Source organism: Mastigoproctus giganteus, chromosome 8 (genome assembly GCF_048544385.1).
Source record: "Mastigoproctus giganteus isolate SK-2022 chromosome 8, ASM4854438v1, whole genome shotgun sequence".
In the NCBI taxonomy this organism is placed as follows: Eukaryota; Metazoa; Arthropoda; class Arachnida; order Uropygi; family Thelyphonidae; genus Mastigoproctus; species Mastigoproctus giganteus.
Window position 1 is genome coordinate 140,361,258 of NC_143582.1, and position 19,520 is coordinate 140,380,777.

Consider the following 19,520-nt stretch of genomic DNA (forward strand, 5'->3'; position numbering starts at 1 on the left):
AGCATGGTGTAATGACCTGCGAGGTAGGTCCTGGCTGATTACTCATAAACCAAATACTGTTTTAATATAAAACAGTATATTCATTATAATGACCTTGGAAAACTTACAAATACTCTATAACGATCCAAAAATTTCCATCTTATTTTTTACTTTTTTTATTACAATATTCATATTTCAAAATGACAGAACAGTCATTTAATAAAGCTAATGAGAATCTTTCAGGCTGACTGCAAGAAATTACTCACTAGCATAACAGAATTATGTAAGTGAATAACTTCAATTAGAAATTCATTATACAATATGTACAGACTGCATGTTTATTAATATGGTTCCCATGAAGCAAGTAGCTTTGCTAAACAAAAATAAAATTAACATTTTATGAACTGTAGATAATAGCATGTTCTAAGTCCACCAGAAACAGCTCAGCATTCTTAAGAGTACACTGTTCACCATTCTGAAAGATTGAAAACTTAGAGAATCTGCTGCACCAGGTTGGTTCACAGCATGAAAGGTAAAGTACTTTTGAAAAAGGTACTACTGGAATGGCTAATGATGATGCATGCAAAAAACCTTTCCATAAGATTTCATGTTTCCAATGGATGGTTCTGGAAATTTAAGACTCATCATGGTTGGCATGTTTACTATTCTTTGAGAAACAGTCACATTTCACATAGAGAAACTTCCTCTCTTAATCACCAGGAAAGCCCAGGAGCCCCAATGCTTTAAAGGTTTGAAGAAATTGCCAACTATGTCAAGCAAATGAAAAGACTTGGATGTCATCAGAAATCTACAAAGAATGGATCAGAGGCTTAGATAGCAAGATCAGCAAGGGAACAGAAAAATTTTGCTGTGTGTGTGGATAACTGTATTTCTCATTGTGAAGTGAATGGCCTACATGCAATGACTGTCAAGTACCTGCCACATAATATGACATCAGTTCTTTAGTCATGCAAGAATGTAATTCAGTGCTTTCAGAAAACTATCAAAATATGGTATTAAACAAAATTGTGCTGCATCTCAAAAGCAAAACATAATGTGTGAAATCAACAAGCAGGCGATGTGTTGATGTGCTTCTGCATGGGGTGAAGTTGATGAAAAGGTTATCGCCAACTGCTTCAAACATGCTGCATTTATTGCCTTGAATGATGCAATAAATGAAGATTTGCATGATTCTTCCTCTATTAATCGTGAAGAACAATCTGATAATAATGAAGAAATTTTTGAGGATGTACATTGATCTAAATTGAGGGAAATGTGTTCTGAAGACTATGCTGAAGTGTATGAGGTCAATGCATGTTTCAGGATATGCAAGAATGAATGAATGAATGAATGAAGAACTCATTACAGATGTAACAGAACTTGAAATTTGTAATGATGAAGAAGAGAAACCCATTGTGGTTTAGAAAGACGTTTCATTGAAGGATTAGAACTGTCTAATAGAATTTTCATCAAGGATTAGAACTGGCTTTTTTTTTTTTTTTCCAAGTGCCATCTAACTGCAAGTGCATTAACTGCTATCATTTGTCTTCACAATTTTCTTTTATAAATATCACTGAAAATCTGCATTTTGACAGATTATTTTAAAGTTTGAAACTGATTCTCCTTTCTGTAGTTAGACCTTGATATACAGTCTATTCCGGTTATTTGGGACACATCGGGACTAATGCATTTTGGCCCAATTAAGCAGCTGCCCCAATTATCTAAAGTTTCACGTAAATAGTTAAAAATACAATGGACCCCCGCTTTACAATTGGTTCACTGTACAATCAAATCACGTTACGATGGACTCACCATAGTAAAGTACCGTTCACTATATGATGTGTAGTAAACGCCGGTCATTGTGATCACGTTTGTGAATTGAATTTTAATTCTATTAAACAGCGATTCTAATTAGCAAAAATAGGAGGAATATTATCCACAGGCTATAAAAGTAAAGATATATTAAGCACAAATTTACCCTTTATTACCTTACCATTTAAAAAATTAAATGATACCTGAAAATCAGAAGAATATACATGATAATTGGAATAATTAATATGTACTGTATTATGTACATACTATCTAGTTGACATTTCTGTTCACTGACATTTGCGGGTGGGGGTTAAAATTTAAAACAGTAAAAAGATGAGCAATAAATAAGAAACAACGCGGCACACACAAATTGCAAGTAACACGATATGTGCAAGTGAGAATGAAGTAACAAGTTACGAAGCTTTAAAAATAGGAATGAAGAGAAGATTCTGAAAATTATTTTTTTTATATGATTGAAGATTTCATGGAAGTGTAAACACATTTCACCATAATAACCCACAGAATTCCAGCTGTCGGTATTATCGCAAATTCAATAAGATTGAGTTTCTATCCATTTATGATAGATTGCACTAACAGAAAAGCCCAATAAACAGGTGACTGCTAATTGTTTTTATTGTTTTATGGTTTTGACCTCCAGAAATCTGACCGAACCAAGTGGTACGGTCGGAGACAATCGTAGGGTAATCTCCAGTGCTGCGGTCTCCTGCCCCAATTAAATGGCATGTTGTTCCAATTAAGTGAAGTAAATCCTGGCTATTTCCTCAACTGGATTCTGTTTTTTAAGATTTGTCCCAAATAAACGGCTGCCCCGATTAACCGGTGGCCCAAATAACCAGAATCCACTGTATATGTAATTATGTACACATATACATTGATAAATAGGATACTGTAGATATATACTACTGTACACAGCAATTACTGTACTTATATAATTTACAAATCAATCTTGCTACACCAAATAATCTTCAATTTCTTATCTAATACTAAAAGTACACATCCTGAATTATATTATACTGTATTAAGATCATAGAGCACTTTAGGGTTATAAGCCTCAGGTTGCAAAATAGTTAACTGACATGCAAGTTAGTGCAAATGCATAATTTCTGCATGCAGCCAACTACTAAGTAACTAGGAGTTAGCATCATTTAAGTATATCTCATAATATGAATACCTTCACGATGAGTTACCATGATATTGCACTATGGTGAATTGCACTGCCCACCCACTGATGAGGAAGGAGCCTCCGAAATGGTGCCGTCTGGGTGGTGGTATCCACCGAGAATAAGTAACAGTAGTCTTCTCCATTGGTAAAGCATTACTTATTTTTGCTGATTTTATGAACTATTGATATAACATCCTTTTAAAAGCCTATAGTAAGAACCTATAGTTTCATAGTACTGTGAATAGATTGAAGGCTGAGAAGACAAAAGATATTTATCAATAATGGATTTGAATTAGGCTGCAATTTTTTGGGAGGTATGAGCTAAGGAAGGTTGGTTGAAAGAGCTGACTAAAACAGAGAAAACAGTTCTGTGAGTTTGGATTAGATGAATGGATATTAGCTAGTTGAGGCACATGTTTCAGAGAGAGAGAGAGAGAGAGAGATTGATTTAGGAGTTCTTGGCGCAAGAGCTATTGTGGCTAAAATGCACCTTGAGGGGCATTTTAGTCACAGATTTTATACGGGAGAGAGAGAGAGAGAGAGAGAGAGAGAGAGAGATGGAATTACAGAAGCCTATGAAAATATCTATAAAAAAGGCATGCAGTAGAAACTAAATTCCTGACAGAGTGAAGGCAGTTTGTAGGAGAAGGGTTACTAATTAACGTGACTGCTCACTGTATAGAGTTTAGGAGATTGAGAGAAGCAATAAGAAGGAGAAGCTAATTAAGTTTTCTTTGTCACACTGAAGAATTACCTGGAGATCAGCATACAAGGAATTGGCAGGTGGATATTTGCAAAGTTTAAGCTGTTTTTGTAGAGCAAGATTTCTCAAAATGGAAAGTGAAATAATGTGTTATTATTGGCAAAACACTATGTATAGGATTTCTAGTCAGTGGAAGATTCCTCTTATGATATGAGAGGAAAACATGGGAAAAATAAATGAACCTTGGGGAAGATAAGCATTATTTGGGAAGTTAAAAAACATCAACGTGCAGTGAGTGGGTGGAAATAAAATTTGTTATCCTTATCAGTGCAAAAGATTACTAAAAATAGTTTAATTACTACATAAAAGGTACTAGCTGCATGTTCTTATAAATTCTTCATCCAAAATTACAGATTATATTTGGAATTACCTAAAGTTCTACCCTCCAGGGGCTTCATATGATTACTCAATCTACTTATAAACAGAAATGAATTTTTATAAGCAGAAGAAAACGATCCTATTTTAAAATTACCCTTGCTAAATCAAAACAAAAAAAAAAAAAAAAGGGAGAAAGAATGTTTTGCATTTGAGTTCAAAAACATGCAATTAACTAAAAATCGTATTAATTATTACAAATCAATGGCATAGTTAGCATTTTATGCTACTTTAATATGAGAATTGGACTATGAATCTCAAACTGTAACTTCGTTCCAAAATGCTTAATCAGAAATATTTTTCACCAATCTTAAGCTAAAACAAACATTATAGTATAGTAGTAGTTTATATATATAAATACCTCATTATCAACTGTAAAATCTGAACTTCTTTCACCCAATAGGGAATATTTTATTACTCCAAAATCACCAGCATCAGCATCAGTAGCTTTCACAGCTGTAACAACCGTACCTTGAGGGGAATTTTCTTGTAAAAGTGCACGATAAGCTGACTATAATATACAGGAGAAGAAATAATGAGATATTAAAATCATGCAATATATTATTATTAAGTTATTGATATTAATGATACAGTCATCCAGTGTTACTAAATCAAGTTTTAGCAGATGCCAAATGGCACCATAAAAATGTTTAAGTTAAATATTTCTTTGATTTGTTCCATCCCATTTTGAAGGAAAAGTTTTTTTATATGTATAGATAATTTTAAGACTGATTAAATGATATATTTAAATTCAGATTAGTATTAATATTCTATTATTATTTAAAAAATGAGAATCTACTTTAAACCGCTTGCTAGCTTTTTGATAGTGCTGAATGGTGGTTGGATAATCAATATTATTTAACTATTTTTTTTTTTTTTTAGTTTACATTCAATTATTTTTATTTGAAGAAATCCAGAACAGATTTCTTTTCTTCTCCACTGGGTTGTTATAAGACTGCTTGTAGCCTTTCTGCTTACCCTGCACATTTTGTCAGCTTCTGTTGGCCTCTCACATCAATGAGCTATTTCCAAGAATTGACACTGGCTGGATGTTATTTGGTTATTGGAATAATCTTGATACACCCACATAGCCTATGTAAAAATCCCAGCAGTTTCCAAGATACGCATAATGGCACACCTACTGGCAGCTACTATGCCACATTTAAAGTTACTTAAATCTTCTGTCTTGCATTCTTGCAGTGAATTGTAGACATACATCTCTACATATCTGCCCACCTGTTTTATATTGCATGGTAAAAATCACACATGATGCTGTTACTGAAGAAATGTTACATTTTATAAAAAGGATAAGTATGACTAATGAAGCAGGTGGTCAGTGTATGTCTTCTTATTTTTGGGTACATAAGATATTTCCTATAAAGTTTAGTGTGAATTTTGTTTTTACAATAGTAATAGTATTCACCATAAGTGCAAGAAAGCCACAGGCTTTTGCTGCACTGGCCAAAAATAAAAAATAAAATAAAAAAAAATAAAAAGTAAGTAGATAAGAAAATACAAATTATATGCTTCCCTTCAAACTGTCAGCCTCAACTACCTGCAAAGGCGACTTGTATCAGCAATCAACAACTTGCTGGCTAAAAGAGAACTTCCACAAAATAGTCTAAGCCTCATCCCATATAATTTGAATTTATGATTCCTAGTTCTGGTCTACTTTATGACTGAAAATTCTGCCTTCAATCATTCATTTTACTAGCCCCCCTCTCAGAGGTGACCTTACAATCCGCAATAAGGTCACCTCTGAGGTGCCTGGCTGACAATCTCACTGTACCCCCATCCCACATAAGTGAAGTCTTTCTCATACGGGTGCCCTTTTGTCGATCTCACTATGCGAGTTGCCTCTCTTTGGACCCTATCAAGAAGCTCAATGTCTTATTTCAGAGGAGGCCAGTATACAGGAACACAATATTCCAAATGTGGTCTTACAATTGTCTTTTATTGCCTTGGAATTATGAACAGCAAAGACATGATAATGTTCAATAAATCATTGATAGGACATCAGGGCTTTCCTCACTGCCAGTTTACACCACTCAGAGAACTTCTATCTGCCTGTGTGGAAACCCCCCCCAGATCCCTTTCTTCTCCTACTGTTTTTAATTCAAACCCATTCGGTGTGTAATTAATTTTGGTTGCTATTACCAGGTGTAAAACCTTGCATTCTGCTGCATTAGAACAGTGCTGCCACTTTTCTGGCCATTTTTAAAGTTTGTTCAAGCAAGTCATCTCAAAGGGGTGCTGCTTGGCACTGATCATTAACGACTCTACCAGTCTTTACATTGTCTGCAAATTTTGACATCATGCCTTCTATCACTTCTTGATGTTGTTTATGAAAATCAAAAACAACAGTGCCCCAAGAAACGATCCTTGAGGGGACCCCACTCCTGACATTACATCAATCTGAAATATATCCATTAATCACAACCTGCTGCCTTTTGCCCTACAGCCACCCAGCAATCCATCTTAGAATCTCTCCAGTAATCCCAACATGTCCCTGCTTATAGAGTAACCTCTCACAAGGGACTGAGTCAAATGTCTTGCTAAAATCTAAATATATTTGTTGCACTAATGATATTAAGAGTAGGAGACCAAAGGAATTACTTAACAAGCACAGGTCAAGGTTGAAAAAAAGCCGTGAGTTAGGGTTGAATTTGAAATGGTCTGTAATTCTGCCCAGACACGATAGGAGGGAGCATAGGATGAGAGCCTTGTTGATCAATTTGGCCATGGAGAGATTGTGCAAGGCTCAAGGGATAGAATTTTTCTCAGTCTGGCCTGTGCTTGTTAACAGGAGAGACTGCTTCTACAGGGATCCGATACACTTAAATAGAAAGGGTGCAAGAATATTTGCTGATGCTATCAAGGCAGTGTTAGGTGGGTCGGAAAACTGCTAGCTTGGGCAGATACTGGGACTAAGAGATTAACAGTAGCTGCTGGCAGAGGTAAAAGTGATTCCTGCACTGTTTCTATAGCAATAAGCAGCAGCCTGGAAAACAAGGTGCAGGGAATTTCAGAGGCTGCTGGGAGTCATTGCAGAAAAAGTAAATACATGTGCTGTGTTAGAACAGCTAAGAATAGGAAAAGGTGCATGTATACTTGCGTGTACACCAATGCTAGGAGTTTGGTAAATAAATTTGATGAATTTGAGGTGTTGGTCAAAACATCAGAGGCAGATATTGTTAGGATATCAGACGTGGTGTCACACAGATATAAGGAATGCAGAACTGGAAACTGGGGAGTACAATGTGTACAGGAAGGATAGACAGGAGAGGAAGGGAGGAGGGGTTATGCTATTAGTTAAGAAACATAAAATACAAGGAAGTACAGCCAGTCGACATGGCTGGACAGAGCAGTGTCGTGTCAGTTTGGTGTGATATAAGCAATGGGAAAGCAAAATTGAGAGTAGATGTGTTTTATAGGCCTAATGACTCTGATGAGTATAATAAACAACTGTACAGAGAAATAGAGTGGGCCAGTAAATCAGAGTGTCTTATAATGGGGAATTTTAATTTCCCAGATATTGACTAGAATTTGTGGGTTGGTCACTCATACACTAGCAGGGCTTTTGTGGATTTATTGGATGATTGTTATCAGGATGTTTGGGATGCAACTAGAGGCAGTAATACTATTGATCTAATTATCAGTAGTGATTCTTCATACATTAAGAATCTGCAGATAAAGGAACCACTAGGTGGCAGTGATCACAGTGTGCTGAAGTGGGATTTACTCAAAGAGGTAACTACCATCGTGGGTAAAGGGAAGGGTTTTTGCTTTCATAAAGGTGACTACGGTGGTCTGAGATGTATTTAAATTCTATACGGTGGTACCAACTGATGATGTTACCAACAGCAAATTCAAAATGAGAAGCATTCAAAGAATTAATCTTGGAAGCTATTAGGCTTGTTTGTTTGTTATTTGGTTTTTAGGAGCATTAGCAACTAAGGCCATATTACTCCAGGAATATGTGGTGGTCATTCCCTTGACCTTTCTGCATCCTCCGTATTTTGTGGTGATGGGCTCGAACCCCGGTCTAATCAAGAACCGTGTGTTACGCACTGCTGCTTCTTCCCAGCTTAATAGCTTAGGCTACGGAAGCGCCTAAGCTATTAGGCTTTTCATACCAAGAAATATTGTTCAGAATTTAGGCCTAAATGGATGTCAGATGAACTAATGAGACATGTGGCAGAGAAGAAAAATGCAAGGGATACATATAAATTAATAGGTGACACGGAAGCCTATGACAGATATAATCTGAACTGTAACCAAGTCAAAAAGGAAGTTAGGCAGGCAAAGGCAGATTATAAGAAATCCTTGGCAAAGGATGCAAAGAAAAACAGCAAAGAATTCTTTACTTATATAAAGTCTAGAAGGAAGGGGATGAATCAGATTAGTCCTCTTGATATCGATGGTTCAACTGTTGATGATCCTGCTCAGGTAGCTAACAAACTGAATAAGTATTTTGCATCTACATTCACACATGAGGAGTTATTCAGGGATGGGAATTCCAGAGGTGAATCAAACTCTGGCAGTGAGCTAGATGATTTTGTAATAACTAAGAGCAAAGTGGAGGAGAAACTGTTGAAGAAAAACACGAGAAAGGCACTTGGGGGTGGATGGGATCTATCCAGTTATATTAAAGGAGGCAGCAAAGGAAGTAAGTAAGCAAACCCTTAGCCATAATTATGAGAATTTCCTTGTACTCAGGGGAGGTACCCATAGACTGAAGATATGCAAATGTGACCCCAATTCACAATGGAGGACAAAGGTTACTTGTTAGTTTAACTTCTGTTCCAGAGAAATTAATGGAGGCACTGGTTAAAGAAGCATTGCAAGGATCATCTAGACAAGATTTCAGCTATAGCTCAGACACAGCATGGGTTTGTTAAGGGGAAGTCTTGTCTGACCAAATTGATTGGATACTATGATGTGGTCACAAAGGAACTGGATGCAAAGAATAATTTTGATGTCATATATTTGGATCTTAGAAAGGCTTTTGATACTGTTGCATATGGAAGACTGCACAAATTGGTGGAATTGGAGGAAAATTGCTGTTTTGATAAAGGAATGGGTGAGTGGTAGAAGACAGAGAGTGGTAATCAATGGACATTGGTTTTCGTGGACTAATGTTATTAGTGGAGTCCCCCAGAGTTCAGTGTTGTTTCCAGTGTTGTTTTCTGTATTTAATAATGATATTGATGATGGTATATCAGGCTTAATGTCCAAGTTTGCAGATGATACGAAGGTTGGCATTGTTGTTAATGACACTAATGACAGTACGCTGCTGCAATAGGATCTAGAAAAGTTGAGCAGATGGGCTGAGCGATGGCAACTGAAGTTTAACATTGACAAATGTAAAGTACTGCATATGAGAAGCAGTAATCCCAGAGTAACATATCAACTGTGTAGGACTACACTGACAGTAGTAGAGAATGAAAAGGACCTGGGAGTATTTGTGCAGACAGATATGAAATTTTCTGAACAATGAAAACAGGTCTGCAAGAGTAGCTCATGGTGTCTTGTCAATGATATTCAAGACTTTTTCTAGCAGGGATAAGGAGGTGATTATCCTCTTGTGTAAGGCAATGGTCAGGCCACACCTTGAGTACTGTATACAGGTTTGGAGGTCTCATTTTAAGAAGGATGCAGAGCTGCTGGAACGAGTACAGAGATGGGCAACAAGATTAGTGAATGAAAGAAAGGTTGCTCTTATGAAGAAAGGCTTAAGTTTTGCAAATTACAGTGTCTGGAGACTAGGCACCTAAGAGGTGATATGATTGAGATATATAAAGGCTTGAATGGTGTGAGCATGCTCAATGCTGATGGGATTCTTCCTCTTGCTCAGAATAATCACCTGAGAGTACATAAATTCAAACTGAGGTAAGACAGGTGTAGGATAGATGTGCAGAAGTTTGCCTTTAGCCAGCAGGTGGTTGATGGTTGATTGCTGGAACAAACTTCCATCTGTCGTTACAGAAGTTGATAGCTTAAATGGATTCAAGGTAGAACTAGACAAACATTTGGAGCGAGTGGATGGGTGAATTTTTTTTTTCTTTTTTTTTGGCTGATGCTATATAAGCTTGCTTTCTTGCATCATGTGCCTTTACTAATGCTAGGCTAATTCGAAATTGTCACCTACATCTGGTTAATTAGGAACTGCGTCAAATTAGCATACTAAGTTAGTTAAACATGATTTTCCATTAACGAAACCATATCTATCTGTCTAAATGTCCCTGGATTGTACTCTTAATCATTATCATCTTAAAGATTTTTCCCTCCCACTGAAGTCAGAACTAACTGGCCTGTAGTTCCCATCTTCACTCATAGAACTGCCTTTATGCAATGTCTAAATGCTGGCACTTTTCCAGTCCAGAGGAACCACTTACGGTGTCTAAGTCTAAAAATAACCTTATAATTAACCGCAGTGGTTCAATATACTGCCTGGTGGCATTCTTCAAATTTACTTGATATATGCCATAAACTTTGATAACTTTTCTTGCCTTTATGCTCAGAAGTTTTACTAATAAACAATCATCTGCAATTTCAAAATCACTAATTTCATATGACTTAAGCCTCACTCGCATAGCCTCTTCTCAGCAAAAAGGGTCTTTCATAAATAAACACAGATGCAAACTACCTATTCAATTTATTGCAACATCAGCTGGGTTATTTAAGACTTTCCCACACCCAATGCACAAGGGTCCGATCTGATTAGCTTTCATGTTTGTATTCACATACATGAAAAATTTCTTGTTCCCATTCTCCACTCTCTTAGCCATTACTTTCTCATATGCAGCTTTATTTGTGCTATTATTACAGATCAACTTGTACCTGTTGTAGGCATCAGTACTTTTCAACACTCTGTAACTATCCCATGCTATCTTTTTCTGCTCTGCATTCATCTATTTCAGCATCCTCCTTGTGCAAGATTTTCTTAATGGTATGTATGCACTCATGGCTTCTGTGATTTTTGCTTTAAAGGTATTCCATAATTCAAATGTATTTGCTCTCACGCTGCATAATTAATAGATGCCATATAGCACCAGGCACATCCATAGCCAGGTGGGAAGAAGCAGCAGTGCGTAGCACACGCTTCTCGATTAGACTGGGGTTCGAGCCCGTCACCACCAAATACGGAGGATGCGGAAAGGTCAGGGAATGACCACAACATATTCCCGGAGCAATATGGCCTTAGTTGCTAATGCTCCTAAAAACCAAATAACAACAACAACCATATAGCACCATAAACTGTCAAAGTCCCTTCTTCTGAAATTAACAATTGTGACTTTACCTTTAATGCAACATCTTTCTCCATCTTCCAACTGAAGATTGTGTGATCATTACCTGTCAAGGGTTCCTGTACTTTAAGTCCAGTGATGCCACCTGATTCATGAGTAATGAAGAGGTCAAGAATATTCTGACCTCTAGTATTTTCTCCAACATGCTGGTACAAATAATAATCATCTAGTTTATTTAAATATTTTGTTCCCCATGGTGAGTTTCCCTCCCACATTATAATTAATCTGAATCAGATTGGAGTCACCCGTAATACGACATTCGTACTTGCTTGCCCATTCCATCTGCATGTAGAGACACTTGTCGTACTCGTCACAATTTTCTGGTCTCAGATTACTCCCACTCTCATTATAGCTTTGCTTCCAATGTCTAATAGTAGGTTTTCATCTGAGGTACTCAGATATGATTCAATCTTCTACACATGAATTTTTAATTTATAACATTCATTATGTTATAAATTAAACTGCTGTGTGCAGTATGCCACAGTGCACAGGCTTTAGCCATTTTAATATAGTTGGTTTTCCTGAGTTACATAGTAATGGACCATAACTTGCTTGCCCATTCATGAGTAATGAAGAGTGCACAGGCTTTAGCCAGTTTAATATAGTTGCTTTTCCTGAGTTACATAGTAATGGACCATAACGAAGTCAAGATCTTACCAGTGCTCTACAATGTCTTATAAGTGTGCATCCATTTTCTACTCACATTGTTGCAGACAATGTTTACAATACTTAATTTTTTCAGCAAGCTGTCCTAAGCTGTTTTATATGTTCAAAAAAGGTTAGGTTTTTTTTTTTAGAATTATATCAAAGAATCTTATGCTTGGTACTACTAGTAATAGCCTGTTTCCTGTGAAACATATAAAACCATTTTTTTGTATAGGTAATTTGAAACCATTTGTTTGGGTTGCCCACATGTTGACTTTGTCAGCTACTCTTTACTCTCATTATATTATATTATATTATTCGGATGTTTCAGGCATAACGTAGGAAGGCAGAAGATGCTTAAATCATCTATGTGTGGGGTATTGGGTGTACACTTATTCGGGATTTGGTTCTAAAGACAGCTATGAGGGCAGTAGTTATTTGGATTTGAGTAATCCTTCCTGATTTTGGAAAAATTAGTGCAATTCAGCACCACTATGTGTTATCAAGATAGATTATATTATAAAGTAGAAAGAGGGTACATAAGGACTTTTCAGTGAGATATTTAATAATATGGTAATGGATCCCATATGGATCTTTTGCACTTGGTTTTGATTTGGCCAAGGCTTGGCCAAAAATCAAATGCCTTTATATGCCACGCCCTTTATGCAAGTAAAAGGTTGATTGTATAGTATCGCATGAGTTGTATGGAAATTAATTTTATATTTTTCAATTCAAGCTTTATATTTTTGAAAAATTGGACTGTATCATGATGACAATTCTGCAAAGGTTTCTCCTAAATAGCTTTTGCAATTTTCTCTGGCTCAGCTATGTCATGTCCTTTCCAACTCATTATCAGCATAGGAGTTGTTAAAAATTTGCCTGAAATTTGTTGAATCTTCTTCTTCCAGATGATTCTAGTGTCTATGAATTTATTAATTTTGCTAGCAAAAGATATCCAGCACTCTTCCTTGCTTCACTATATATAACAGAGCCAAGTTATATATAACTTCACTATATATAACTTGGCTCTGGCTTTTTTTATATTTTATTAGACTGAAAATGGTGGTGAACTTTGAGAATTGACTCTAAGCCCTATTTTTTTCTTTCCCATACAGGAGGATTTGGACTGCATTTTTCATTCTACCACTGTTTATAGTATCAACTTGAATGCCTTTGGTATTGCAATATTTGATGCAGAGATTTGGTTTGTGACATAGTGTAATTTTGTCCAGATGGAGGCACCCCCATAGGTTCCCCATCAAAAAAAAAAAAAAAAAAAAATGAGAGAGTAACTAATTTACTAAATCTTCAATGTCTTTCAATGCATATGTATAAGTAGGTGGAAAAAAGGATGAAACTATCATTCCACACATGAACGACTAAATTAAACACACTGCCATGTTTAATTTAGTCGTTCATGTGTGGAGTTAGGTTTATTTCATTGTAAAGAAACAAAACCTAAGTTATATTCAACTTGCAGAGTTAGGTTTCTTTATATCAAAGATCTTATTTTTGAGATTTTTGATATCATTTAGGTTAATTTGGAGATCATAACAATTTCATCAAATGACTGTACTCATTATTTAGTTGTTTTGGATGATTTATGATTTGTTGTCTATTTGTGCCTGATCTCTTTTTTTTTTTTTTTTTTGTTAGTTGTTGGCGCATCGGCTTCAGTGGCCATAATGCACCTCCCAAGGTTTTTACACTACTCTGATCCAAGCCCGAGGTGGGATTCGAACCTGCAACCTTTGGGTTGCCAGGCAGGCACTTTACCCACCCGGCTAGCCCAGTCGGTGTGCCTGATCTGTTTTGACTTTCATGCTTTTTGGGAAAGTTGGTCTACCACCAGTGTTCATATCATCTGCTACAGAAAATTCTAGGATTGTTTCACCTTCTTGCTTTTTGTCATCAATTTTCACAGAATCAGTATTTTGTAATTTCTTGTCTGCAGCTTTGTGGTTTTTGAACTGCCTGTTAGTGGTGTTGAGTTTTCAGTATCTGGTAAAATCATGATGGGTGTGTTATTTGCTTGGTCAACTTTTTATTTCAGTTGAGTAAGAAGTGTCCAAGCCTCAGTACCCCAACATCTTGAGGGACTGCGATGTCAGTTCATATTCCAGTTGCTTTTGATCTGTGTGCTGCTGCATGCATTTTCATTGTTGGGGATAAAGGTATCTGCTTTTTTTGGCCTTTTGGTATGTGAAAGTTATGTTGAGCTTTATATTTCTAAAGGCATACTATTATATTATTATATTTTATAATATTTTATATTATTATATAGTATTATAATTTCATTTTCCTTCCTCAATGGCACCAGATCCAAATTATGTGAACTGTTATTATATATATATTTTTTATTTCCTTTATTATTTTCTTTATTCTTATTTAGTTAAAGCTTATTTTTATGATACATGGTTAGCAGTGAGCTTAAATGCTAATGCACTGCTTGTACTGCCATTTACAGTTCAATTTCTTTTATATGTACTGTTATTTAACTGTTATTCTCTCAGTAGTTTGTATGTTATGTATAGTATTGCCTTGTGAGGGAACTATTTCTATTCTAGTATAATTTTTCACTGTATAAGGACCACCATTATTATTATTTAAACCTATTGTATTGGCGAGTTGATTAGGGTATCTGTCAGGTTGGGAATGCAGTGATTCCATAGCTATTGTTAGCCTTGTGGCTTCTTACAAGTTAGGGTACAATGGTCAGCCTATTTTATTGTTGTGGTTAGTTTTCATCTCCATTTTTTAGTAATAATTCATAAAATTTAGACCTGGTGCCATTAAGGGAGTGTTGCTAAATTTTAATTATTTTCAAACTTTCTTCATTTTTTGCCATAGTTATGTACCGGTTTACTTTCTATTTGCCACTTACTCGGCTACCATACACTGGCATATTCTTTATTTATATTTAAATCATGTTCCTGCAACATGTGGTAATGCTTTACAGCCAGAAATGTTTGATATACTGATTTTATTATTTTTTTTCTTCATCATTATTTAGTTAAAGTTTATTTTTTACATATACATTTAAAACATTATATAAAATGTTATATATTAACATTTTATATAAAATTATTATAAAAAGGTGTGTGTGTGTGTGTGTGTGTGTGTGTGTGTGTGTGTGTGTGTGTGTGTGTGTGTGTGCACGCACACGCACACATATGTATAGGTAAGACATATGTATAGGCAAGTAGTACAAAAGGATAAGTACAAGATGTAAGATCACTGATATATCAGTTTTAGAATCTTATATCACTAATTGCTTAGCACTCAGCACCAGTAAAAACACTGCTACTATCCCTACATGAGCTTCATTTTTGATCTGTCTACATATACTAGGATATAATCAAAATAAGTATCAGTAGCTTGATCCATTTACAGTATATTTTCCTAGGTGGAGCATACTTGTTCCAGTTCAGAAAGTTTAGGAAGCAGTCATCTGAGATGTGTACTGAAAAGCCAATTTTGGTGTAAGGTCTCCCCTGTGGAGTGAAAAATAATGAGCCAATTTGGGTGATCAGGCATGACTTGATTTTGCAGACATTTCACAGTAGTTACCTTATGTAAAGTGGCAGTTCATATGTTTTAGCATATGAACTATAAACTGGAGAGATATGAAAAGCTGCTAAGTCAACAGCAATGCAGTGGATGGGGTTACACAGTCATTTAGTTGCTATTTCTGGATAAACTTCGGGCCTGGCACTGATAGTTATTTATAAGTTTCAGTAGTAAGCTTTTTCAAGGATAAATCATGGATGTGTGCAGTATTGTCTCGTAGCTTATGTATTTTCAGAAAGTGGTCACTATGGAGTGGGTATAGCATTAGTTGTTTTCTACTGCAGAACAGGGAAAAGAAAACTGGAGAACAGACAGCTAGTTTGACGGCATGTTTAAATTCCTAGAATGCAAAAATGACAGCAGTAGTTATCAAAATCCTCAAATGCTAAGTATTTTCTCGTGTAATCAGGCAATCCTCACTGATTTCATAGTGCACTTCCAAGTAATATTTCATTACATTTACAGTGCTTGTTCTTTATTTCTGTACTTAAGGTTTTCTTTGCAACAAGAAGTAAGAAAAGTTTTCAGAAAGGAAAGTTACTTTTTTTTTTTTTATCTCTTATCAACAAAACTATTCAGCACAACTATCAACACAACGATTTAGACTAATTTCTAGCCCCCTACTACTCCTATCTCCACATAGTGGAGATATAAAACTTGGCAAAAAAGTTCAACTGGCAAGGGCTAAAAGGAAACTACATGGAAAACAAATTCTCTTGCAAATATTAATTGACCTCCAGTGCAACACTTTTTTTTTTTCACACCAAAGTGAAAAAAATGGATAACCTAAAAAGCAGTGCAGCAAAAAAAAAAATAAAAATAATAATAAATAGACAAACACATAAGCAGCACTAGCCTATTTGGTCATACATTCCATAGGAGATCAGTCAGTAAGAAAAGTAGCTCCAATCCTGACCAAAAAAAAAAAAGCTTGGAAGGACTAATAAGAACACCAAAAACAGTACACTGCCTGTAATCAGTAGGCAACTTAGCTCAAGAGGAGAGGGATCTTCTGAATGTATCAAAAAAAGCATAAGAAATAATGGAAAAAAATGGGGTGATTTATAGCATACCATGTAAAGATCGCAATGTGAGCTATAACAGCAAGGTAATACACCATAGTAGTAGTAGTAGTAGTAGTGGCATGTGATGCAAGAAAGCAAATGTATGAGCTTATGCAGCATCAGCCAAAAAAAAAAAAAAAAAAAAAATCACACCATTCCCTCCAAATGGTGTGATTTTTTTTTTTTTTGGAGGATTGCTTAAAATACCGTATTATCCCTATTTAGAATGCTGATTTTGCCCACTCAGTGATAGCTGTGCACTACTGGCACGATGGAACATTCAAATTATCAAACGTTGCACAAGATTTCATTCAATAATTGGTGAATAATCAGAAGGTCATTTAAGCCTCAGGGCATTCAGAAACTACTTCCTTTACTTCATCCCCTCCCATCTCTCTCCCCATTCTCTTCACTTTCATTCTATCTGTTCATGTGCCACTCCTTCCTTCATCCCTACTTTATTTTTCCCCCTTCCCACCATTTTCTAATAATATATATATCATATCATCATCATCACCACTGTACAGATGCTGAAAGTGTCTGTGTTTTCAGAATTCATTATAGAAATTTAAGCCTTGTATATTAAACATTTTAATATATTAAAAATTTAAAGGTTAAAAATTAAAACGCTTCACTGTAATATATTTTCAATGTATATTTGTATAATAAAATATTTATAAGTATATTGTCAAATCTGTTTGGGCAAGAATTTTCATGTATCTAGTGATTGACTTCCAAGGGTTTTTCAATCAGGTTAACTAAGAGATTAGGGAGTGTGTATGTAAGTTTCTGTGGCTTCCATAGGCGAATGGTCAGGAGAAAGAGTGCAGTAATACGTGCTCTTGAGTAGACTGGGATTCAAGCCCCTGAATGCTAAATATGGTTGCTCTGCCAAGCAGCACTGGACCAGCGTGGCAGATTATGGTCCATTTTTCTCAACATGAATCATTGATGAGGCTTCCATCCTACAGTGGATTGATAATGGCTGCAGTTTACCTTTTATGTAAGTTTCTAACTTTTTATAGTATCATCTAACCAACTAACCATGTCAACCATCTTTTAACTGCCTTAGGGTTATCTGGCTGAGTGGTTAAGGACCCAGACAAGATAGCCCTAAGGCAGTTAAAAGTTGGTTGACATACCTGACGATGTAAGTTTCTAATGTATGGGCAGCATGAAGAACTAAAGAAGTCAGATAATATCAGAAATAAAAAAAAGAAAGACTAATTAGGAAATAAGATTAAAATTTTTTACATTTTCAAACCTAGTGTAGAAGACATTTTATCCATTGTATAATGGAGTAACATGAGGGATAATTTTAACTTTAAAACTTTTTGGAAGTATTTTAAAAATGCAACATTAGAAATCTAAATTTAAGCAGAATATATTATAAAAATTGGATATCAAAAGTAATATACACAGCATACAATGAAGTCACAAAGGGGTCAGGCAAGATAAGGCAAATTACATGAAGTCTCTGAAAATAATACAAAGAAAGGCAGCAAAGACTACTTATGTAAACACTAGAAAAAAGGGGATGAATCACACTGGTCTACTAGATTGAATGGTTTACCTGTTGATGATCCTTTTCAGGCTGCTGACACTCTGAGTAGATCTTTTGCATCTACATTCATACAGGAGGAATTTTTTTTAGATATGGGAATGCTGGAAGTATATCAAATTCTAACAGCTGAATGATTTTGTGATAACTGGAAGGAAGATGGAAGAGAAATTACTGAAGCTAAACAAAGCCACCTAGGGTGGATGAATCTATCCAATTTTATAAAGAGTGGCAGCAAGAGAGGTAAGCAAGCCTTCTTATGAGAGCATCCTTGCATTCAGGGGAGGTCCCTATGGACTGGTGATGTGAGAATGTATCTCCAAATGAAAGAAGGGAGATCAAAGGGTGTCATGGATAATTATGGACCTGTTAGCTTGACTTTTGTTCTAGGGAAAATAATAGAGTCACTGGTTACAGAAGTAATCTAGACAAGATCTAGAAATAATCTGGATCATCTAGACAGAGATGCATTGATACTGCAATCACAGAATGGATTTATTAAGAGGTGATCTTGTCTAACGAATCTGATTGGATACAAAAAATAATTTTGACATCATATACTGATATTTCGAAAAAGCTTTTGATACTGCTGCATATGAAAGACTACTATACAAATCCGAGCAGTGTGGCATTAAGGCCAAGTTGCTGCTATAAATAGAGGGATTACTGAGTAAGAGAAGACAGAATAGCTATCAGTGGTCAGTGCTCTTCTTGGACTAAAGTTATTAATGGAGTCTCCAAGGGTGTAGTACTGGGTCCACTGTTTTTTTTTCAATATTTATTAATGAAGTTGATGAAGATATGTCAGGCTTATTGTCTAAGTTTGCTGGTGATATGAAAGTTGGATGAGTGGTTAAGCACAGTAATCGCAGTATGCTGACGCAACAAGATCTATACAAATTAAGCAGATGGGCTGAGACTGAGAAGTGGGAATTAAAGTTTAATATTGACAAATGCAAGGTACTTCCTATGGATAGCATGTAGTATAGAATGAAAAACACCTGAGGGTAACTGTGCAGTTAGATATGAAGTTCTCTTAGCAGTACTGGCAGGCTGCCAAGACAGCTCATAGGATTTTGTCAATGTGGTTATCATATTGTATAAGGCAGTTGTAAGGCTACATCGTCAGTGTGGCATACAGCTTTGGAGGCTCATTTTAGGAAGGACACCGATCTGTTGGAAGAAGTGCATAGAAGAGCAAAGAGATCAGAGAAAGGAATGAAAATGTACTCTAACCAAGAAAGGCTTTAGTTCTGTA

At 35.8% G+C, this 19,520-nt stretch overlaps 1 protein-coding gene across 1 annotated transcript in view; it reads right to left on the reverse strand.

Annotated features, from left to right (window-relative positions):
* Cad87A (cadherin 87A) overlaps nucleotides 1-19,520 on the reverse strand; it is a 778,434-nt gene that overhangs the window by 267,380 nt on the left and 491,534 nt on the right. The window contains exon 26 of the mRNA XM_090378948.1: nucleotides 4,474-4,623. Within this exon, the coding sequence (XP_090235074.1) occupies nucleotides 4,474-4,623 (150 nt within the window). The remainder of the gene's footprint in view (nucleotides 1-4,473; nucleotides 4,624-19,520) is intronic.